Genomic DNA, 23,959 nt, shown 5'->3' on the forward strand with positions numbered 1-23,959 from the left:
ATATAAATCCGTCAATTTACTCAACTTTTCCATTTCGTCTGTTTACTTACAAATAATATCACAAAAGCTTACTTTCTGCTACAAATTAACTGACAACAATAATGTTTACAGTGTTCCTTTTCAGCAAAACCTCAAATAAAATAATTAATTGGCTACTAATATTTATGCGCGTTCGTTAATTTATTTGTGTTTTTTTTTTCAACAATTAGGCAAACTGTTGACTGTCCGCGCGCCTAAATGATAAAGGCGGGAACGCGTAACTTTTTAAAAAAACAAAATTAGGTCAGCCGTCCCATTCAGCCAGTCGACAAACAGTCATCGCGTCGCACGTGGAAAATATGCGCTCCGAATGCGTTTTATTCTCGAATAATTAGTGCAAACAGTCGAACAATGATGCCAATCATCGCGCCGCCCGTACTAAATCTGTTTTTGGATGGGTTTTGGTATGTGAGACGCGTCACTGACTGAATGTCATTGGATTTATAAATACGATCAGCTCCAGAAATAGGTGGCTACAGGTTTTCCAGGCGTACCGACTAAAATAAAGTAGCCTGGATTCGGTTAACAATATTATTGTCTTGAGCGTACGCGGCGACCGACAATAGTGAGTCTCTCAGCTTTCGCTTTTGCTTTCCTGATATTTTATTTTGTGTCGCTATGGATGACGATGAAATGCAACAGTTTTCTTTGCGCTGGCATAACCACCAGGTAGGTAAGTAGTTTTTATATTCAGGACACTCCACAGCGAGCACGGACACATAGGTATACAAACATTTTGATTTAACACGTACAATATAATAATCAAACACACGCAGGCTGAAAGCACGACGCTTTAGCTTTGTTGCGCAGTTATTAAATTAAAAAAGTAATAGTTTCATTTGAATATGGCGACACGCGTGTATTTTTTTTTAATTTAGGTGTTCGGCACAGATTTGGTAACTTTTTTTAGTTCGACACATTTTTATGAAATAAATTTAAATTAAACCCAATTAATTAATGTACCTACATCAATACAGGCGTTTAATTTTGAGCTTTACTCGTAGTATTAGGTAGGTACTTTACAAATACGTAAGTGGTAATTAGAACCAACTTCGCCTAATAATATTTTAAAACGATTAGGTGGCAATTTTATTTATATTTGCTAATTTTCAACCTCAAGCATTCTAGAAGCGCAGTTTGTTGGCTAGTTTTTTCCGCTTTTTCCGTACTTTTTCCTTAATTATAACTTCACAACCCCACACTTTGCTTACGCCACGCATATGACACAACTAAACGCTAATATTTGTAGAGTAGCAGTAGTATACTGAGTGCTTCAAAAAACAAACTTATTTGTTTCGGTGGACAAATTGAGAACTAACGTGGCCACGTATTAACTCCTCGGGAATTGTGAGAAAGTGGCGACTTTCCGTGAATTATCATTGTTACGAATAAGTTTGTAACATTGTGTGACTAAAACAAAGTAATTAAGAAGGTGATTTGGTTGATGTCACTGCTCGTTGTTTCTATTCTACAAATGGATGGAGACCGTGCTTACCTACTTCGATGCGCTCCGATATTTCGAAGCAGTTGCAAGAATGATGTAAAAAAGTTTATATTGTTTTTTACGAAAATTTACTTACTGTCACAGATAAAACCTAAAGTGACTCTATCATAAACTACATTTTATGTATACTATGTAAAAAAAATGTTACCTACATCACTTTAGTGAAACAGAGTTGTATATTTCAAAGCCAAACGAGCGTGTCTTTACTTAAAGCAAAGCCAAAGACGAGATAAATTATGTCATGAGACAGAAAGGAGCGAAACAGTAATAATGACGTATCAGACAAAGATGAAGTATATCTCGACTCCTTGGCTTTGCTTTAGAAGGACTGGTATACAACGTGTAGCTATTATCTATTCTCTGGACAGTGACCGGATTCCCGAGTATAGCTTAGAGTCCCTTCGTAGGATTGTTCTAATATTGTAAGTTATTTGGTTATACATATATAAAAATATATATTTTGTTATGTACCGATTACATACTACAGGCTATTCTGAAGAATTAAATCTTAAATCAGTGATTCGTTATTGCTGTAGCGTTTAGTATATACAGTGTGTGGCCCAGAACCGGGGATAATATTAATAACCTAAACTAACCAACAAATAGTTGGAAAGCCCCTGACTTTGTCACTTCAAAGTTCAATATCTCAAAAACGGTTAAGTCGATTTTGATGAAACATGTCTAAGAACCATCACTAGAAAACCTTATTTCAAATAAAAAACCGCATTCAAATCGAACCACCCGTTTAAGAGCAACGGTGCCACAGATAGACACACAGACACACATAGAGGTCAAACATATAACACCCCTCTTTTTGCGTCGGGGTTAATTGGATCATCATGGTCCCACTTAATTAAAATCAAAACTTAACTTTTGTTTTTTTTTTCAAACAAACTTAATCGTAAATTCAATGAACGCCAGAACCAAACATTTTGCTTTACATTGCTTCTTCGAATAAAAAAGTGTGATAAAAATAAAAATGAACTAATTATTTTTAAAGTCGCTGAACTAATGTTGTCAGTTTGACCAGTACTATCTATGTTTTAATAATTTACTCATGTTACAGGCCACACCCAGTATAGGGTACTATGTTACGTTCTATCTAGAAACTATGTAGAAACTAAGTATGCTTGGAACGTATTGATTAGGCTATTTCTAACCTAAATCAATACTTTCCAAGCATTCGTCATTGTCCAGAGGGTAGAAACAAACTTTGTATATTATAATAATACATTGTATCAGATTACGATTATTTTAATTAATATTCTTAGTGTATCTACTAGAGATGCCACAAATAGTGATTTCGCCGAATACCGATAATACCGAATAACAAATATTCGGCGAGGCACATCACCGAATAGTGAAATAAGTCGCCGAATAGCCGAATACCGAGTAGTTACCGAATATTCGTGGCATCTCTAGTCTCTACGCCGTAGCTTATAAGACCGTTTTAAAACTAAACTAATGAGGGCTATCGCATATGACTTCGCCGCTAGAGGCGCTAGTGTAGCGTGAGGTCTCCGAAATGTCAAATCTCATAGTTTTTGGGTGAACTACGCGGGTTTATTTACAATTAGAATAATTTTGTGAATATTTTGAAGTAGGTACCTGAAATTAATTATGGCAATTATGCGTTACGGGACAATGATGTCTGTGTTTTGAGACAGTTTTGTCTTTCGGAAACTTTTGTCCTCCCTTTTTTTCTGAACAAAACGGGACTACGCAACACTGTGGTTGCTCGATATTTTTATCATATGGTTGTTTTCACGCTCGTAATAACAGACTTTGAAAGCCACACTTAAAAACCTCACGCAACAGTGGCGCCATCTAGAAAGACAAAAAACGATAGCCCTCATTAATACATATGCTAACTTCACATCACACCTCGTGTACTTCATAAATTTTAATAGTAGTGCACTAGCCACATTGCTCGGAGCACTTACTTATTATAAGGTAAGTAGTTAAGGTTCTAGAGGCGACCGCGTACCGGAAGACGAAGTGTTGGCATCCCCCGAGCAAGAACAGATGATTTGGTAAGCATCGTGAGAAACCGAGTCTGCGGGTATAGGTAGTCTTAACTTTTTGAACTGAGCTCATCCACTTGATAACACCATTGAGTGGTTAACTTAGGAAAATTAGGAAACGAAGTTGTAGTAAAAGCTGAGGTATACCTAATCGCATAAGAAGATTAATAAACAGACCTTAGGCACTTGTCCCACCGCCGACGATGAGCGAGAAGCGAGCAGAGCGCGTAACTAGAAACGAGTGGGCGAGCAGTGAAAAGCGAGTGATCGAGCACGACGGGCGATTACTCGCTCTACTCGCTCGAGCCGGGCGGCCGCCAAGTTAACAGTGTTGAGCGTGTATCGCTGAGCTAGTTTATTGCTCAGCGAGTTTTATAGCTCTTGTCGCTGCGACAAAATATGTAAGAGCGAGTTCTCGCCGGCAGTGTGAACCGCCAGCGATCAACTATTAGTATATATATGTCTCTTTTACTCACACAGGATCTCATATATTTTGTTCGTTTCTCGAGCGAGAAAATAGTCGATAGCCAATCGTTTCCTCGCCGGCGGTGAGACAACTGCCTTACCTACTAACGCCATTTAGCTATACCGGGTGTGGCTGTAATATGAGCAAATAATTAAAACATAGATCATGCTCCTCAAACTGAACAGCATTAGTTCAGTGAGTTCTAAAAATAATTAGTTTTTAATTTTTATTACATTTTTAAGTTTATTCTAAGAAGCAATGTAAAGCAAAATGCTTGATGTTTGTAGCGTGACAGGCGACGTCAGTTGGGTTCTAAGATGGCATACATTGATAGCAGTATTTAATTTGTATGAAAAAAAGAAAATTCAAAGACTCCATTATTTTGACATTGTATTTTTGACAAAATGTACCTAATTCTATCGCAACTAAATTATCTACTAACATTATCATTATAAGACTGTAACTAACATGAATTGAATGGGACTAGAGCCTGAAGTAAACGTTAAATTATTATTATTATTAATCTCTTTATTTATTTTTTTATTCTTAAAGAAGTAAGATACAGAAAGTACATACAAAATAAAATATTATAAAAACCTAACCTAGTTTGCCGCCGGTAACGGGCAGGGACCAAGCTACCGATGGTTAGGGCCGCAGAGTGAGGAACCTCCGGACGATGCGTGCCGTGTCCAGAAGTACAGCCTTCTGTATCTGGCCCTTGATCAAGCCATCTAGCGAGAGTCGCTTGAGATGTTGGTCGAGACTCTTCGCTAATAGGCCGTTTATTATTAATTATTATTATTATTTTTAAAAGTCGCTGAACTAATGTTGTTCAGTTTGATGAGGACGATCTATGTTTTAATTTTTTGCTCGTATTACAGGCCCAGTGCGGATTGGTAACTTCACACATACCGTTGAATTGCTTCGCGGGTTTGTACAGGTTTCTTCACGATGTTTTCCTTCACCGTAGAGCTCGTGGTAAATTTCAAATGAAATTCCGCACATGAATTTCGTTAACTACTGCCTACTACCCAACCCAACTACTAACTACTGCCCAAGCCCTCTCATTCTGAGAGGAGGCCTGTGCCCAGCAGTGGGACGTATATAGGCTGGGATGATGATGATGATGATGTTTACAGGCCACACCCGGTATTTATGTTTGTCCTTGATTATAATATTTGTTAAAAAAGTTACCACTGTTTTTGTGATTTCCGTTATAACGGATTGTAAAATTGTTGTAGTCCTACTTGTAGTCTCATGTTAAAAAATAACAAGCAAGTAACTGCAAGAGTTTTTACGAAAAACATCCACTGTTAAATGAAGAAGAATCCTCCATTTAATAAAACACTACTGTGAACGAAAAATTGCCGCCTTGATCAGATGCCCGCAACTCTCCCAATGAAGTCACTGTCTTGCTTACCTACCTAGGTCCTAGCGGGAGGCCTGCCAACGCTGAATCTTCTTGACCTTTTCCCCCCAACAGCTTCTGTTCTTCGAGCAATGTGGCCTGTCTAATGCCGTGGCAACTTACAACTTATTACTGATGATGTCTGACGCAAACGATCATTTCCAACAGAACAGCGTCATTGGTGCGCTAGGGCGCATGCTGAGTACTGGAGCCTTGACTGACGTGACTTTGAATGCCAGTGGGACTTCTGTGAAGGCCCATCGGCTCGTGCTGGCGTCATGCAGCCAGTACTTTGCACAACTTTTCAAGGTTAGTTCTTAGTAACCCTCGCTCGCTTTATTAAGCGAGTTAGTGAACACTAGTTACATCAGAATCTGTAGTTTCAACCCTGATGTACCTAGAACTCCCTATCCTGCATGAATTATAAAAACAAATATTAAAAGAATTTGAGAGATAAATAAGATAAATGTGATGCCTCTTTGTTTATTCGGGTGAAACAACAGATGGCATAAATCTGTATAAATTAGTTGTAAAACAGGCATTAATGTACCTAACTACAGCTAAACTATTTATTTCATTCCTAACCCACCGTAAAACCCTAACGTAGATTAGATTATAATTTCATACATAACAAATTGTGGCTATAGCTTGCCAGGGTGCATAATTTCTGTAAGTTCTAGTATACCTACGTCTTATGTTTTATGTTTTTGCCAAATAAATGAATACTGAATACTGAAAACACCGTTTTTCCGACAGACAATTGCCGTGGTATTTTCTGCGACAAAGTTCCACGGTTTAATTGGTGCGATAGAACAAATATAAAAATAAGGGTCATCGCAGTTATTTCCGCAAACTTTTCAGGAAGTGGAAGCTGAGAACACACTGGTGGTAGTCCTGAGCTGTGAAGCCACGGAGCTGCGATTACTCCTGACCTTCATGTATACAGGGGAAGTGACGGCGTCCAAGGAGGTGCTGCCATCGCTGCTGCGGCTGGCTCAGACCCTGAAGGTGTCGGGGCTGACTGATGCTGACACTGTAAGTTAAGATGCCACGTTGGTGGTGATACCTACTGTGCTGCGAAAGTTTAATAGTAGATTATTCAACAAGGGACTAAAACAAGCCATAATGACACGAAATGTTTAGCCACCCGAGCAGAGCGAGCGACAACCGCACGCCGAGTTGATAACCGCTGGGCCCATAGAGTGCTGGTTTGGAGACAACGGACCACAAGAAGTGTAGGCAGACCCCAGATGAGATGGTCTGATGACATAAAGAGTTACGCCGGACTGTACTGGCTCAGCATTACATCCAGCAGTGGATAGAAAAAGCCTGAATAAGAAGAAGAGATCGTATTAAATAGTAATCTGTACCTTTAATGCGGGTTATATTATCGTACAGGATTTTTTTAACACCATTGTACAAGTAGTGTACATACATAATATATTCCACTATTTTTGACTCTTTAATCTCACTCTTTGTCGGTCCCCAACTGATTGCGCCTCTCTACACTCAAAGGTTGACTGGTAGAGTCGCCTTTGAATAAATAAGTATCTCAAAATTTGTCAATTGTGTTTAGTTTCTTCTTTTGTACAATAAAGAGTTTACATACGTCCGAGAAATTCGTCCGAGAGTCAACCAAGAAATTGGTTTACCACCCTAAGGCTTAATGTCATTTGTAGCGCTTAAAACGTCAAAGCCTATTTTCATTCACAAGTCAATATGGCAATCAGCCTTATTGTTTTATTTCTGAAGAAGAAACTGACATTAAAATTGGTAACGCAATTTCTTGGCGACTATACATACACATTACTTATAAGACGAGTTTAAGTTTTTGTGGCCAATGGTCAATCAACCAATCACCACAAGCCTAAATTGACAGTCGCTAAACTGGCATATGTCAAACTCAAACGCATTTCTCACCGGCCGATCCGGCTAAATACCCTGGATCCCAGACGATTGGGCTCTCTAGTATCTATAAAAAATAACTGTTTAATGAGTGTAGATTGTAGATATTTGCTTATCAAGTCCATTTGCCGGTTGGAGCCATTAGGACCCCATTATCTTGAAGTACCCACCGGGACCCTAAAGCACAGCGTAGTGATAACAAACAGTAGGTAAACTCGGCCATCTAGACAAGCAACTTAAGATACCCTTCAACTGTGCACTGGGACTTAACCGTCCGTAGGCAAAGAGCGTTCACTATATCCATACTAATATTATAAATGCGAAAGTGTGTGTGTTTGTATGTTTGTCCGTGTTTCATGTCGAAACGGAGCGACGGATCGACGTGATTTTAGGCATAGGTAGAGATAGTTTATGGGCCCTACAGTGACATAGGCTACTTTTTATCCCGGAAAAAGCAGTTTCCGAGGGAACCGCGCGCGATAACCGAATTCCACGCGGGCGAAGCCGCGGGCAAAAGCTAGTTACGCTATAATTATACACTTAAGACAGATTTTGCGTTCAACAAAATCGTATGCGACATAGGGCTCAAAAGTATATAATAAATCATAAAAGTAAACCAAGTAACTGAATCATAGAAACATTCTTGAATATTTAAGTTTCGGAATAGTTTGCAAAATAAAATATTTTTGGAGCTTGAGCTATCTATCCGTTTTTTTTTATTAAACGAGTTTTCTGACTCAACTTGCTAGAATATTACGATATGAATAACGGAGTACGATTTCATCCACATACACCTACATTGGGATTCTTTCGACTGCCATAATTTTATAAGTCATAATGTAATGTTATTGTTAGTTATAATTTTTTCCCCGTGAAACAGTACATTTTTCATAATTTTCTAAATGGTTATCCTGTTGAATTCTATAGGTTATGTTAGGTATGTTTTATAAAAATTCTGAAAAATAAATAGTTTCAGAAAAAAAAGAGTTACATCAAACATTACATTATGACTAACAATTTTCGACCAGTCGATATCGAACCACCTACATTGCTATGTAAATATCGAATGCTTCTTCATAACATAATAATTCCAATCCGCATTAGCGATCCCTTAAAATAGCGAACCTACTAGTTAAATACTTGTGATGTATAGATATCATTTATTTATTAGATATCATTTATTTGTATTTGTTTATAATATTGTAAATCTGTTTTTAAAAAAATATACCTCGCTGAGTTTCTTGCCGGATTCTTCTCAACAGAGGTTTTTCCGAACCGGTGGTAAATTTTTGTTTTGCAAACATATTATGGACATCAACTGGGTAGTGCCGCTCCGTCATCGAAGCCAAATAATTTGGCTAGTGGCTTAAATCGGTGTACCACGAATGCACATGCTGGTGGCACGGATTATTGAAATAATAATGCGTGATCTTAGCCAATCCATTACTAAACTTAAAGAGACCGAACGAGACGAACTTCGAATTTCGTAGTAGCCCTGTAGGAACATTATGCATGGTATTCGATTTTAGTCAACCCAACTCAACCTAAATTGTCCTCACATTTTGTACAACTAGAAACATATGCTAAAACCCTCGAGGGTCTGCCTTTCGCGATATCGAAAAGGTATCGACTTGAAAGTATTCCTGTGAAATTGCCACCAGCTCGATAAAACAGCAATTTCATATTCAATGCTGTAGCGGAATAATATAATTCCATCAAACACAAATGTGAAAATAGCCAAATGCAATATCGAGAATGTCAGTTTGTCAACTGGGCCAACAAAAGGTTAGGTAACTTAAAAATATCGGTCTTTTTACCTTTCATTGTATTTCGATTTAGATAATTATTTAGGGACTGATTCACCACCCGTTGATTAATTTTATTTGACGGATAAATGTGATGCCGCCTCCGTCTATTCCAGTGAAAGAAACAAAGACGGCAGCACATTTATCCGTCAAATAAATTTAATCAATGGATGGTCAAACAGGGGGTAAGTCTACTCTTGTTGAATTTATCTATACATCTTACTCATTCTCTTGCCATCTATTAAACAATACAATACAGTACAATACAATACAGTAAAATACAATACAATACAATTTCAGAACCCGACACAGCCGGCGCCGGAGCCCGAACCTCAAGAACCCGACCAGTCCCCAGCGCACGAGAAAAGCCAAGAGCACGACCTCAACGAGACTACTTCCAGAATATTCGACGACTTACCCAACGACAAGGTTAGTCCCTAACATTTAGGGCAAACATCTGCCTGGAGGGAGATCTCTATTGTAGCCTCTCCCCACAAAAAAAAAAAATCCCGCGGCTTCACACGCGTTAAACCAGTATAGACCTGAATGAATCGAAACTCCGGGATTTCGCAAAAGTTCCCGTGGGTATACCCAAAAATGACATCGCCGTGAATTTCATGACTAATCCTGGCGATTGATATTAAGGGATTTTATCCCGATATGGCGGGAACTTTGGGAAAAAAGTAACCCAAGTTTTATGGCAGAAGTGCCTTTGATTAAAGACCTGTTGATAATCGTACCCATAGGAAACCAACTCTACCACCCAAATGACACACTCCATCCGCCGCGCCGCCCAGAAACCGGTCCACACGCTCTCAATACAGGATGCTTCAAATATGCCAATTTTATAATTTAACAATAATTTATTTGTCAGAAATGGAATGCAAATAATGACATACTACAGCCATAAAAGTCAGGTATACGGTCAGACTAGTTTGGATTTTAAGAAGATCTTGTTCGAAGATGAATGCGTTCCTTGTTCTTGACTTATAGTCGTGGTGAGCTTTTTATTTTCGTAAAGGGCATGTTGTGTAAGACAATTTAATTTCAGGACTACGGAATAAACAATGTGGTTCGGAGCGAGAAGGATAGACTGAGCAAGTTAGATCAAATAGTCCAGAATCTATACAGCACGCACAAGATTGGGAGTCCAACAGCGGGACCAGTGACACCACCGATAATGCCTAGCTTAGGTAAGTTTCACATAGGTTAGTTTCAATTAGGTTAGGTTCACTTAGGTAAGTTTCAATTAGGTAAGTTTCACTTAGGTAAGTTTCACTTAGGTAAGTTTCAATTGGGTAAGTTTCAATTAGGTAAGTTTCACATAGGTTAGTTTCAATTAGGTTAGGTTCACTTAGGTAAGTTTCAATTAGGTAAGTTTCAATTAGGTAAGTTTCACTTAGGTAAGTTTCACTTAGGTAAGTTTCAATTAGGTAAGTTTCACTTAGGTTTCGCTTCGTGACCTTTAATAACGTCCGATCAGAGGGCAAAGCAAATAAGAGACCAGCTGAACGATGCTTACCTTATCTTTCCATTTTTGAAGCATGCATCCCATTTCACTGATATGAGATATTTGCTCGATGTCCAAGACGAAAGTTATTTAGGTATATTAAATTATAAAATGACGAGCCTTTTACCTCGCAACTCCGCACAACAATTATTTAGATAGACTGAAGTAAGTATCAATCCCTTTGCCAGCGACAGATCTATACGAAATTTTATAAAATCGAACCGAGTAGGTAAATTTCCCCTTACATTAGGGTTCCTGTTTGTCCCCTTTAGATTCTGATCAGAGACGTCTCTAGCCCGTGTAGTGGACAACGATGTCATAATGATAACACGGGCACAGGTTCATTGAAAGCCCCTAAGCGCCATGCTAGCTGACGCGGTTTGCACGGAGCGGGTAGACGCCTACTGAAAAATAGTATGAGCAGCGCTGACTGCACGTGTCGCGTGCTACGGATTTTACCTGCACCCGCACCCACAGGCCCCGCTAAGTGCACCCATGCCAGCTCGCGTAGGCCCTAACACCGCTGCGCCCGTGTGCGACGCACCTACATCATACCTAAAGACGCCTCTGATTCTGATCTCTGTTACTTTTACCTTCCAGACCCAGAACTCGACCGTAAATGGCGCCTGAACAGCTCCGTGTGTACGATCTGCAACAAACGTCTCAGCAACCAGTACAACTTGCGCGTGCACATGGAAACGCATGCGGGGCGGAGACACGCGTGCCGCGCGTGCAGCCACGTGTCGCGCTCGCGGGACGCGCTGCGGAAACACGTCGCGTACCGGCACGCGCCTGCGAGGAGAGACGCGCACTGATGAGGGGGGTTAAAACACACGCAAGACGGCAGCGGGTCGGGAGCGGGCCGCTTTGGAATTGTGGCGGGCCTGTTTACGTGGCTGTATATGAACAATATCATATCGACGGCGGGCGCAGAGCGGGCCGTGCGTGAGTGCCGAGGTGTGATGTTCTTCATATACCTACAGCCACGTAATAGGCCCGCCGCACTCCCGACCCGACCCGTTCCCGACCTACTGCCGTCCTGCGTACGTTTTGCACTTAAGGGCAGCGCCAGCCCTGAGGTAGAGCAAGAAAAGCAGTCGCATGTGCAGGTGCCAGATGGAGAGGGGCGCCATTTTCACTTTTTTCCTTGCTTTTATTTACTTTATTTTAGTTTTCAAAATTCGGCGCCGCTGGTGGCCTAGGTACCGTGAACTGCTTCAACTTTGCCCTCTGGCCCCAACATTGCCTGATTCAATTGGAGTAGATAACTAGCACCCTTCTAGGTTTTTAAACTTTTATCCCCCCGTAATAATAATTCCCGTGTAGATAAAAGTTTAAAACCTATAAGAGTGCTAAGTTATCGACTCTAAATCGAATCAGGCAATGTTGGGGCCAGAAGGCAAAGTTGAAGCAGTTTACGGTACATGAAAATAATCATGTCAGCTGCATGATGGCATGTTGCCCGCCGACATGAACGGCATGTTGGCGACTTGCGTACGCAAGAGCTAAGTCCGGCGACACCACAACACTCAAGCAATAGTGACGTATACGATCCTCATGGCGCCGACCGACTATGTTTTCCAACTTGCGACTTTAATACTAACCCAACAAAAATTTGCTGACATAAATCGGCAGGCGACTTTAGTGAAAATGACTTCCAATTATTTATCTATATTTATACCTAATGTTCTTCCTTTGCGACGGTTACTTTGCCCCACCGACAAATACAAAAGACACGTTTACTTAGAGAGGATAGTTAAATAAACCTAAAATAACGTCACTGTTTTCGGTACTTGCTTGTGGAACCTTGTCGACGCTGAATCTAACGCAATTTCACTGTTCATTGCGGGATCTAGAGACTAGAGACACTGGCTGCCCAGTGATTACTAGCAGAACAAGTCATGTAGAGAAAATTCTAGTCGCGCCCGCGCCTGGGCTTTAGAGGTTAACGTCTTCTCCTGGTTCCTCCCTGAATAATTACACTACTTAGAACATTTTTTTACCATACATCTATAACTAGTTACCTCTGCCATGCTCAGATTTTAAAATTATTTTTATAATTTAACTAGCTGGTGCCCGCGGCTTCGCCCCCGGTGTAGTTTTTTTTTAATTTTCTAAATCTTTTATAAGAACCTTGTCCTGACAATAGCAAACACAACAAAAAAAGAATAAGCGAAATCGGTCCAGCCGTTCACGCGCGATGCCGTGACCAAGGGAAATAGGGATTCATTTTTATATAAGTATTAAAGATTATTTGAACTAGAGACCTCCGAAAAGTAGGTACAAAATTTATCAGTTTTTTATTTAATAATCATGCGTCCAGTGAATAAATTGAACGAATATTAAAAACAAAATAAAAAATTAGGGACATAGCCAAAACCCTCTTTACCATAAGTTATATTTGAAAGAAGAAATAGGGATTAGGAAATGCTGATTTCGACAGTTTTTTTGTAGGTGTAATCAGTCCGGCCTGCAGTTGTCTCTTTTATGCTCATTCCAGAGGTATATGAAGAAGTAAACAGCAATATTTTATATAAATACCTATTTTTCAATCGGCTCACTCCTCTTACATTGAAGACTAAAGTCTACAAAATCGTCTACGTAAATGCAATGTTTACAATACAAGTACCGAAAGTAGCAACTATTCTTTTGAAGGCCTTTTTGAACAGTTAACCAGTTTTTTACCTTTTTATACTGTGATAAGAATCACATATTGCTCAAACGTTAAAAATGTCATACAACAAAAATAAATCTTATATCAACTGTTATAATTTGAGGTTATTAAGGTTATTTTAATAATTTATTTGTAATGTTAATTCTAGTCGTATTTACCTACTATTTATTTTTATTGGTTTCTAATTAGTTTTAGGTTAAAAAGACAAATTTAAAAGACAATATTTGTAATAATAATAAACTTTTTCTATGACAACTAGTTTTTTATTATTTACTTAACCCATATAGGTTCATCGAGAGTTGATAAAAATGTAAACCGATAAAACAAATAATTATCATAAACAACTACCACTATTACTACTATTAACTGTATAAAACTGAAATTATGTATGGTCGCCGGCGTCCACTCGAGCGTGTTTGACAAGAACTGAGTGCCCGGTACCACGAAACTCAGAGCGCCCGATGATAAGCGACAGCCGTCATTCACTCTGCGATAGTTTAGCGACAGTCGCTATTTCGAAACGTTATCATAATACTTATCTCAAGTCTCAGCGAAAAGACTGTAATTCTCTGGTCAAACCCAATAACTCGATCTAATAATTCACAAAAAAAATCGAATTTAAACTTCTACATAGTGTTCTTTTTTCAACTGTCAATTATTTCGACTTATCGGGTTTGACCACGCAACCCTCGGTATGTGAACTTGATGTGTTTTGCGATGAATACAGCTAATTGTCAAATAAAAAAACAAAATACAAGTGTATACAATTTATTTTCTTATCCTAGTTACATATTTCATTTTAGTAGTAGAAATCACGTAAAAAATCGAGAAAAAATATTTTAGAAATTAGTATAAAAATACTGTTTAGACACAATTATATTTTTTGTTCACAAATCTTAGGAAAATCTGTATAAATGCTGATCCACACAAAGTTAGTATGCGGTTGACGATCTCTAAGATCTAGATGTATAAATACGGGACTGGCTGTTAATAAATGCTTATAGCAGATACATAAATGTCTTATAGTACAAAATACGACTCTCTCACACAAGCAACAGACTTGTGCAACTTTTTCAGCAAAAAGTTGCACAAGAAACTACACGCGTTATAACAACATTCCCGACCAATCAACGGTTTTGATCCCAATACTGCATCAGCCAATCAGAGAGGATGGCGAAACAAAATGGCGGACCAATGGATCAACAAGAGCTTTGGAGCGCTATCGGACTTAGTTTAAAGACATCCTGAACCTTTTTCTGCAGTATATAACCGTGGCAAGTAATATCCAGAATTTTGAGTAAACAGTAACAATAGTCGGACTGCTCAACTTAACTTTGCATCAAGCAGTTAGTAGTAGTAAGGTGAGGTATATTTTGCTAGTTTGTAAGTCGTTGATACGACTTTAATAAGGTAGCGCGTTTGGCAGCGTAAAAGCAATGTAAGAATAATTGTACTTCATTATATTTCTATTTATTACTCAAAACTCTTTGGTTATAACCGAACCCCAAAATGCAGCTACTTGACACTATTTAAAATGTTGCCATATTAAAATAATTACACATGTCATGGAGGGAGCACAATATATTTCTTAAAATTTTAATAATCTCCATTAATTTTTCCGATTTATTTATGAGATCAACCTTATTGTCATTAAAAGCCAGTCCCCTTAAATTTAAATAAATAACACTCTGTTAGCAAAGGTTTTGTAAGAAACGGATAAAGATATACCAGGGTGTAAGCGAACAGAGAATACGTTTCCGAGCAAGAGTGAGAAAGAAGTAAGACTCGTTTATTAATTCTGATAGTGATGCGCTGAAAATAATTATCTCCAATTACTAAGGAATTCATTGTCAGCTATCTATTTTGGCGAAGGAGAAAGAGCGCGTTGCCTACTTCTGTCGCTCATAAGTACTTTATAACTGTTCATCGAGTATGAATGAGTATAAACGGATTGTGTGTATATTTTAAAGTTCTCCAGACTAGACGAATCAAACGGAACTTTTTCGCGTTTCCACCATTCCAAATATGATCTATTTTAGACAATCCACTCATTAAAAAACTAGATTTTGTTGCATATCCACTTTTCTTACAAAACCGCCGCCTGTTAGTAACAAATAAATTACGTAATAAAACTGAGCATCTGATTAAGTTCACAACTTAACATAAGCGAAATAAATATGTTAGTTCATAATATGTAAAAAAGTGTACGTTCTGACAGCAAAAAGTAGAAATCAAAAGACTCCCCTCCGTAACTGTTGCATTGAAAAATAACGGCCAATATATAAGAAATTTACACTATGTCAAACACTCGTTGCTGGCTCCGGCACTTTGACACTAACGCGCCAACGCACTTTATTCTCCATTCATCTATTAATCGATGAACGGTTATCGATAAACGATCAATATTGATCGATGACTTATGGCACCACAAGCAGCGAATCTTTGACATTAGTAGGTACTATACGTTTCAAAGAGCATAAATATTGGATTTATTTTAGTTCGCTCACTGGCATCCGTTTTATTACGCCTATCGATTTTGCAGAAATAATATCTGTTAATGAACTCCATTTAAAATAATGATGTGACGACGCAGATGGGTCAATCAACTTTTTAGTGTAGTTCGTTGCCATGGTAACGTCTCCTGAGCGTCTCGTGAACGTCTACTTAAAAAGTATGATTTTATGGTGTACAAATAAACTAAAACAAAAAAAAAACTGCGAAGCAATTCAATGGTGTGTGTGAAGTTCCCAATCTGCACTGGGCCCGCGTGGGAACTATGGCCCAAGCCCTCTTGTTCTGAGAGGAGGCCTGTGCCCAGCAGTGGGACGTATATAGGCTGGGATGATGGATGAAATAAACTAAAAGTTAGTTGTGACAGTTTTAAGGCAATTCCCTTATGGCTTATCTCCTAATTTAATTGTTTTTTTATTTATCTATTGGTTTTCGCGTTAATAGTATAAAATGCAAACATTTACCTAACAAAGTGTATGATGTCTGATGTCTGATGTTCTGATGTCTCCTGAGTTACGGGACCAAAACTAAATAACAACACTAAAAAGTAGATCGAATTAGGTATTTTGCAAACAAACTTACCGTACAAATTTCCACAACAGGCAGTGACTAACATTGTCAACAAATCCAATAGTAATGTTCATCGAAACTCGTAAAGTAACTCTTGTGCTTTCTACTATTTGTTGTGGGAGTAATGTCAGCTTAGGCCTTGGGGACGGTCCAGACGCGGGTGTTGGCGTCCTGGCCGACGGACACGATCGTTTCGTCGTCCAGCCACGTCAGCCCCGTGATCTGCGACTGCGGGTGCGCGTCTGTTGGACAGAGAGAAATTATCCTTTGGATTAAAACTATCTTATCATTTTAATAAAAGTCGCAACAAACTATATGTAAAGAAAAATATTTCAATCTAATTCTCCTTGTTTTATACATCTCTAACATAATAGATTATTACGCACCTTTTTGATAAAAGTAAATACTTACTTGTACTAGTCTTATCCATATTAAACTTGTAATCGCTACTTCAAATCCGCTCTGTAGTGATGAAGTAACAAACAAACAGACTTACAAACTTTCTCATTTATAATATTAGTGGGAAACATATGAGACTTACTTTTGATAGTAACATGTTTGGCGGGCTGTTCCACGCTCCACACGATGATGCTGGTGTCGAGGGATCCGGAGGCGACGCGCTTGGAGTCGGGGCTGAACGCAACGCAGTTCACTTTGGCCGTGTGAAAGCCCCACTCCTTGTTGTGGGCCAACTGAAAATGAAAAGTATTTTGTTAAAATTCGTTTATGGTCGATCAAATTTTTTGTTGTTTGTTGTTGTCCCGTTGTTAAAAAAAATTCACTTCTATTGCTCGTAAAGTTCGTGTTTATGCTGTATCTAGGCGACATAAAATGACTTTTTATGCTCTAGTGCATAAAATAAAATCTTCGTCTAAGACCAAGGTAATCAGGTGTCAACAGCCACAAACAAAAAAGATTTTACATATTTTTTTAATAATTTTTATTTTCTATATAAATAATAAAATCAATCAAAATAAATCAACAACATTTATAAATGGAATTATATAACAATGCATGAAAATCAAAAGTACATAGAAAGTGAATCATTGTATCCACTGTTGCTATTTAATTTCCTCGCCATCGAAGTGAAAAGCAGAGTGTAAAACTCGAGCACTAAACCTATTTTCCCCTCGACGTGTCTATCCACCCTCGCCGGACCGGCTCGGGTGGCTATATGACCGTCTTGGGTAAAATGGCTCGTTTTATGCTCTTGTTTTACAATGTAATATTTTACACAGAAGCTTGGGTTTGACCACAATCACGCCTGATGGTAAGCAAACATGTGGACTAAGAAGGAGCACGCTTGCTTAATAAATAGTGATCGGCCATCGGAAGCATTTTATGTCAATTTGATGATGAAATTAATACATGGACATGACTATTTAATTTCTTGCACAATTTTTTTACCTGCTAAAAATGTATGTTTTTTTTATTGAGTTACTATCAAGGTTTTAACATTTCTATTAGGTACCTATGATATGATTATGAAGCACAGGCCATAATTTATATAAATGGACCCTCAATGTTAAAAGGAATCGATTGACAGTATTAAACATAGAAAATATAATGATTATTTACTATAACAAATTAAATTCAGTTAATTTTTAAGAATGTGTGGTTTTATTTTAAACTTCACCGACTTATCCATATTAGTCATTACTATTCATTACATAGGACATCAAAGTGACATTAAATACTTCCGATGGCCGATCACTATAATACTGCGGTTCTTAACCGGTGGTCCACGGACCACTGGTGGTCCCTGGAAGAAATCGAAACGGTCCGCGAAGCCATCAACAATGATTGGCAAAACGACGCGCCAGTCAAGTAGCGGTCGCAACCGTTCATACAGTTGGTGGTCCAGCAAGATAGAAATTTTGTCAAAGGGTCCCTCCTAACTAAAAGGTTAAAACCGCTGTTGCCCAGAAACTGTTATAATTATAATAACTACAACGTATGTGACATCCATAAGAACATACATTTTAATTAACTATTGAGAACCGTTTTATCGAAAAAACATAACAATTACCTTTACTAATGGTTTTTTTTTTTTTTCACGAGCAGCAATGTAATGCAAACATTTATTTGACGTTTCAGAGAGGCAGCAAATACTAGTGTCAGGTTGTTAGCTTTGTTACCGATACATTGCGTGCCGAATTAATTTGTACGAAAAAAAACGTGATCTTTTTAAAAGAAATACTAATTTACGTTCATTACGGCTTACGCTTTTAGCCCTTAAAATATATGTTCTTATGGAAGTCACACGTCTATGTTACTAATATGGTTAGGAGATAGTCCATAAAATAATGCGCTTGTAACTACATAAGACAATTTTAACAACAGAAAACATATAGACTCATGGTTTTAAACAGTTTTCCAGGGTACAAAAAAAGTTGATCGATCCTTTTAACCCCCGACGTAAAAGACGGGTTTTGGGTGACGTGTCTGTGTCTGTCTGTGGCATCATAGCTCTCTAAAACGGCTGGACGGATTTGGATGAAATTTGTTTGTTTGTTTATACTCTTTATTGTGCAAAAAGGAAAAACAAAAAGATTATATAAAAAAAGTAGTGTTAAGTACTACTAAAATTGGCACCGGTGTTTTATATGTCTCAGGAAATGGCTAACTCAGAAATTTTAACAAATCTCTAAATCTAAAGGATGTGGTCAAATCACGCAAGATGTTAAAATGGGGAATTCATTTTATCATTTCCCTAGAAAAAATCAGTCATTTGATCAAAAACCTAAAGTGAAACGACAAAATCGGATAAAAAGCGCAAATCGTTTTTTCATTTCACTACATTTGTATAGTGATTTGAAAAAATCCTTGTTACGCGTCAGTGAGTTGACGAAACCAACTCGCAAAGTCGACTTGTTTTATAATTTCACTAGACACGTTTACTAGATTTTTGTAATATCACTAAACGTGCCTAGTGACATGATAAAACGAGTCGACTTTGCGAGTTCGTTTCGTCAACTCACTGACGCGTAACAGGGATTTGTCAATCGCTAAACAAATCTAGTGAAATGTAAAAATAAGTGACCCTCTTTATCCGATTATGTCATTTCACTATACAGGTTTAGGTTTTTGATCAAATGGCTGATATTTTCTAGGGAAATGATAAAATGAATTCCAACATCCAGCGTGATTTGATCATATCCCTTAGAGATTTGTTCCAATTTCTGATTTGGCCATTTCCCTACAACATATACAGTCAAGGGCAAAGATATCGACACGGCCAAAGTTGCAAAAATATGTATACACGGCCTTAATGTTCAGTGCATAAAGTCGTGTATACATATTTTTGTAACTTTGGCCGTGTCGATATTTTTGCCCTTGACTGTACAACGTTAATGAACTATATATTTAATATAATATAATAATACACTTTTATATTGTCTATGCCCTATATTTTTTTAAATGGTTTTAAAAATATATTCTAAATGATCCAGTGTTGTGCTGTTGCATGTGTGCGTGAACTATCATTCCGCTCATTTGGCTTGTGACGGATCCGGGCACTTAAAGAAGTGTCGTCCTCTGCCTAGTGAGTAGTGACTAGTGACGTACCCATCGACAACCGTTGTCTGCCTAGTTACGGATCCGTCCAAATGTACAGAACGTTAATTTCGATAAAAATAAAATACGAACAGTTGATATTATTTTGTTTTATTGCACACAAATAAATCTATAAAAAAAAAAACAAATTGTGGTTCGTTTTTACAATGTTACATGATTATCCTGTAACTATTATGCCTACTTATGGGACATATACAAAATATGAAAAATAGGTCAACCGCGAATCAGGTAGGTATAGTTTTTATGGGTTCCGCATATCACAAATTGTCGTAATAAATTGAGTTGACAAAATCAAATTCAAATGTTTGTTCTGCAATACAGTATTTGTATTATTTGACTGTTTTTTTTATATATTTTTAAATCAAAGCTCGTGCTCGTGATATCGAACGGAAAACAAGTTTTATGCTATCTTTACATACAACAAAGTTATAAAAAATTTAAATCCAAGATTAGACGGAGAAAGACTTACTTACTACTTATACTTACAAACACACACTTTTTCTACTTGCACAGAGAAATGTTTTAGAAAGAGACACATATATAGATGTTTCAACAAATTACTAGGTAATAATGCAATTTTGATCGTATTATTTTTTCCTATGCTAAACATTTTCATAATAATATATATATGGGATATGGCCAACTCGGGAGTTGTTAAATACCGCTTCATGCCGTGCAAGCACCTTTACAAATGTAACTAAGCTGTGATATTAATTTTCATAAAAAAAATCATAATTTGTTTACTTTTAAGTTAGGACTGTTATTTTTTTCTAATTTATGTAATTTTGATTGTGTGTGTTTGCAGTAACAAATAAACATTTTATCTATCTATCTTAAAATCGTTTTGTCAATTTTTGATTTACTTAAATATAACTTACAATACAATACAATGCAATACAATACAATTACTCTTTATTGTACACCAGAAATAGTAAGCGATACAGAAAACAGGTACACAGAGAAAATTACAAGGTAAGCAATAGACGGCCTTATCCAATGACACTTAACTTAGACAATGAACTAAAAACAATTTATTTTCTCTGTCATGTCATGTTACTATGTCTATGAAAGAAATGTATATTCATGTAACTCCTCTGCATACACACTCTCACACGCTGTAAGAATACACACAGATCAACTATCGCCACCACCACACTACGTTGACGCGTTTCGAACTCAACCTGAGTTCATCCTCAGAGCAACAACTTTTCACCATCTCAAACAAAATGTTCTTGAAATTTATTTATTTACAGTGAAGCCATGCTTTATTAATCCTAACTGTTATTGCTCAAATTAGACCGTAGCCGTACGTAGCAAAGCAAACGAGAAGAAGTTTAATTTACCTGCTCATTAATACCCGTACTGTTTGTACCTTACAACGACAACTTAGTATTAAGTAGTTCAATTACTTAAGTAACTGCTGTAAATTGTAAATTCTCTGGTCTCCGCGATACAGGCCCAGAGTCTAGTGCGGAGTCCGCCGATGAATCTAAATTGTAACCTTGTTATATTTCAAATAAATTCTTTCTTTCTTCTTTCTTACCTATAATACTTTTCGGATAGCTTGGGTACGGTGACACAGTCATAAAGCAATTAAAGGGTTGTGAACTTGTGACAATGTAAATTCGAATCGATTTATTGCGATTCTCGATTAAATATGCTAAAGGTGTGTAGTCGATTTTATTAGTGACAGTTTATATTTCTATTTAACTAGTGTTTTTGCTTGTCTATCGGGATCTTACAAACCATGCGTTCGTCTTTGGCACTATATCAAAACTAATAACAAAGTAACAGTTCAAAACATTAAAGGCCCTTCGCTCTAGTACTGATTGACAGATGGCATCTAGATGATGCGAGTCAAACGATTCGACAAGATTGTGGAATCAATTCGGTCGATAAGCAAAGTCAAGCACTATTGTAATTGAGTTCCGTTTAACGCGATGAAAGATGACGAGATCAAAATTTATCTTATTAGTTTTATAACAAAATAAGTGATTTGTGTTTATTATTACGAAATATTTTAAGCTGCATGGAGATACATATTTTTTGTTATTTCAAGATTCAAGTATATTTATTATAAAATATTGGCCTGGAACATTCCTGGCATGGAATGGAAAAAAACACATGTCACCATACACAAGCTATCTGAAAAGTACTATGATTACTTTCTAGCAGTCCGCGGAGCATCCAAAGAGACGCAATCCTTTATCTCAAAAATTTAACACCACGAATCCGAATCTAATAAAAAATGATATCGTAAGGTCGCGGGTGAGCAACGTAACTGTTTTTAGTTAATTAATAAGGACGTGGCCTAAAATAGTACATAAAAAAAGTACAATTTAAGTCAAACTACATTGTAAACAGTTGAGCATGATGATATGATGATTAGCCAATATTTTCTAAAGTATGGTAATCTCTCCAACATGAGCCAACGCAAAGATACACTTTGCACTGGCTGCACATTATATTCGTTTTTGTTTGCTTTCTGAACGCAGCGCATCTGACACAGCGCATCCTTTTGTATCTGTCTTGCTTAGCAGTTTCCTTTACAGCGACCGCACAGTGCTCGGGGAAATGCTCTAAACTTCTATCTAGCCGAGCACAGGGTTCACTGGCCTTATTGCTTCGTGCCGTCACATCTGTGCCAAACTGCTGCGTTAATTCCTCTGCCAATTTATGGCGGAACTGCCTATGTGTCATTTTTTTGCGTTGGCCCATGTTAGATTTGTATATTATGTAAGAGTTTAAAATGGTTATATTTAATAACCGCCGGAAAACTTTTATGTACCATTTTAGACCACGTTTTCTCTCCATGAGGTATGAAGACAATTGTTGGTCTTTGGAATCTACTCTACCCATGAACTTATTATAATAATCGATGACGACAGGTTTCGAGACCTGTCTGCCTGCTCTGTTTCGGCCTACCATATCCGCGTTGTGGTAAGTCGACACTGTGGTGACCAACCTGACGTCTTTCCACGACGTCACAGACACATCTCCACAGTGTCGACTTACAACTGCCCCGCGAGGCATCTTTTTCTCATTTAGGTCCCTTATGTCTGCTGGCGTGTCTCCCCCGCGTCGGTTTAACGTTCCGACAACGTCAGTTTGGCGCGACTTCAAAAATCGTGTTAAACGAATAGAGTTATAAAAATTATCCATTAATAATGTATACCCTTTGTCCAAGTAATTTTTGAAAACGTTTAACACGACTTTTGAAGTCGTATTAGTAAATCCGAAAAGGGGCGCCGAAGGTGAAGTATCTTTACCAGTGTAAATTATCATGTTTAAAACATAGCCGCTTACCGCCTCGCAAAGCTCGTAACTTTTGATGCCAAATCGCGCTGCTTTGGTCCGGATGCACTGAATCCAGCTTAGATTACCTTTCCAAAGCAGCAGCGATTCGTCTAAAGACAGTTCTTTGCGAGGCGAGTACACGGCTTGGAATTTGGTGTTTAAAAAATCTAGGATGGGCTTTATTTTTGCCAGTTTTTTCTCTGGCCCACGTGACAAAATGTAATCATTGTCGGAAAAGTGCAAAAACCTCATTAAAAGTAGGAATCTACCTTTCGACATAAGGGTCCTGAATTGTTGCATGCCCATTACCCCCGTGCTCCAGTACTCCTCAATTCTTCCGCGTAAACATAGAGACATCAGTATCAAAACTGCCACCAATCGGTAGAGTTCTGGTACCGATGTGTCCACCCAATCGTTTACGCGGGAACTGTCGAGTACGCCGCCATCGTTTTCGGACGCGGCAGCTATAAACTGCCACGCATAACGATTGGTTTCGTCTCTAATGTGTTCCATCAATTCCTGATCCCACAATTGAGTGAACACGGCAAGTGGATTTATTCCCTTTATTTTGGGACCAGGAACTTCCTGAAAGTCCTCCTCTACGCCAGTGAAGCTGGCGTAGTCGGCAGACCAAGAGAATTCTTGGTCTACTTCAACGTCAGCCTCCTCC

General features: G+C 38.0%; 2 protein-coding genes across 5 annotated transcripts in view; one reads left to right on the forward strand and one right to left on the reverse strand.

Moving 5' to 3' along the window:
- Nucleotides 1-460: 460 nt before the first annotated feature.
- Nucleotides 461-11,808, forward strand: LOC141438973 (uncharacterized). Of its 4 annotated transcripts, none has more exons than XM_074103058.1 (6): nucleotides 461-604; nucleotides 5,610-5,750; nucleotides 6,303-6,476; nucleotides 9,452-9,580; nucleotides 10,203-10,344; nucleotides 11,262-11,808. In XM_074103058.1, exons 2-6 carry the CDS (start codon nucleotides 5,637-5,639, stop codon nucleotides 11,474-11,476), a joined length of 774 nt encoding a protein of 257 aa, XP_073959159.1. In that variant the 5' UTR covers nucleotides 461-604; nucleotides 5,610-5,636; the 3' UTR covers nucleotides 11,477-11,808. The 4 variants fall into 4 exon arrangements, with proteins under 4 accessions (XP_073959159.1, XP_073959158.1, XP_073959160.1 ...); XM_074103057.1 differs by lacking the exon at nucleotides 461-604 and adding an exon at nucleotides 611-708; XM_074103059.1 differs by lacking the exon at nucleotides 461-604 and adding an exon at nucleotides 635-712.
- A 2,279-nt stretch (nucleotides 11,809-14,087) lies between these two features.
- The window catches only part of flr (actin-interacting protein 1 flr), a 29,757-nt gene continuing 19,885 nt past the window's right edge, over nucleotides 14,088-23,959 (reverse strand). The window contains exons 12-13 of the mRNA XM_074103347.1: nucleotides 16,958-17,108; nucleotides 14,088-16,658 (exon numbers count right to left, since the gene is read on the reverse strand). Coding sequence (XP_073959448.1) covers nucleotides 16,549-16,658; nucleotides 16,958-17,108 — 261 coding nt within the window. The 3' untranslated portion in view covers nucleotides 14,088-16,548. The remainder of the gene's footprint in view (nucleotides 16,659-16,957; nucleotides 17,109-23,959) is intronic.

This window comes from Choristoneura fumiferana, chromosome 20 (genome assembly GCF_025370935.1).
Source record: "Choristoneura fumiferana chromosome 20, NRCan_CFum_1, whole genome shotgun sequence".
NCBI lineage: Eukaryota > Metazoa > Arthropoda > Insecta > Lepidoptera > Tortricidae > Choristoneura > Choristoneura fumiferana.

What these genes read in the sequence shown, in the direction of transcription:
- LOC141438973 (XM_074103057.1), top strand. Translation starts at nt 658, where the DNA reads ATGGATGACGATGAAATGCAACAGTTTTCTTTGCGCTGGCATAACCAC. An exon ending in GGCTGACTGATGCTGACACT is followed by an intron (nt 6,477 to 9,451) that starts GTAAGTTAAGAT and finishes ATACAATTTCAG; the next exon opens with AACCCGACACAGCCGGCGCC. An exon ending in ACGACTTACCCAACGACAAG is followed by an intron (nt 9,581 to 10,202) that starts GTTAGTCCCTAA and finishes ATTTAATTTCAG; the next exon opens with GACTACGGAATAAACAATGT.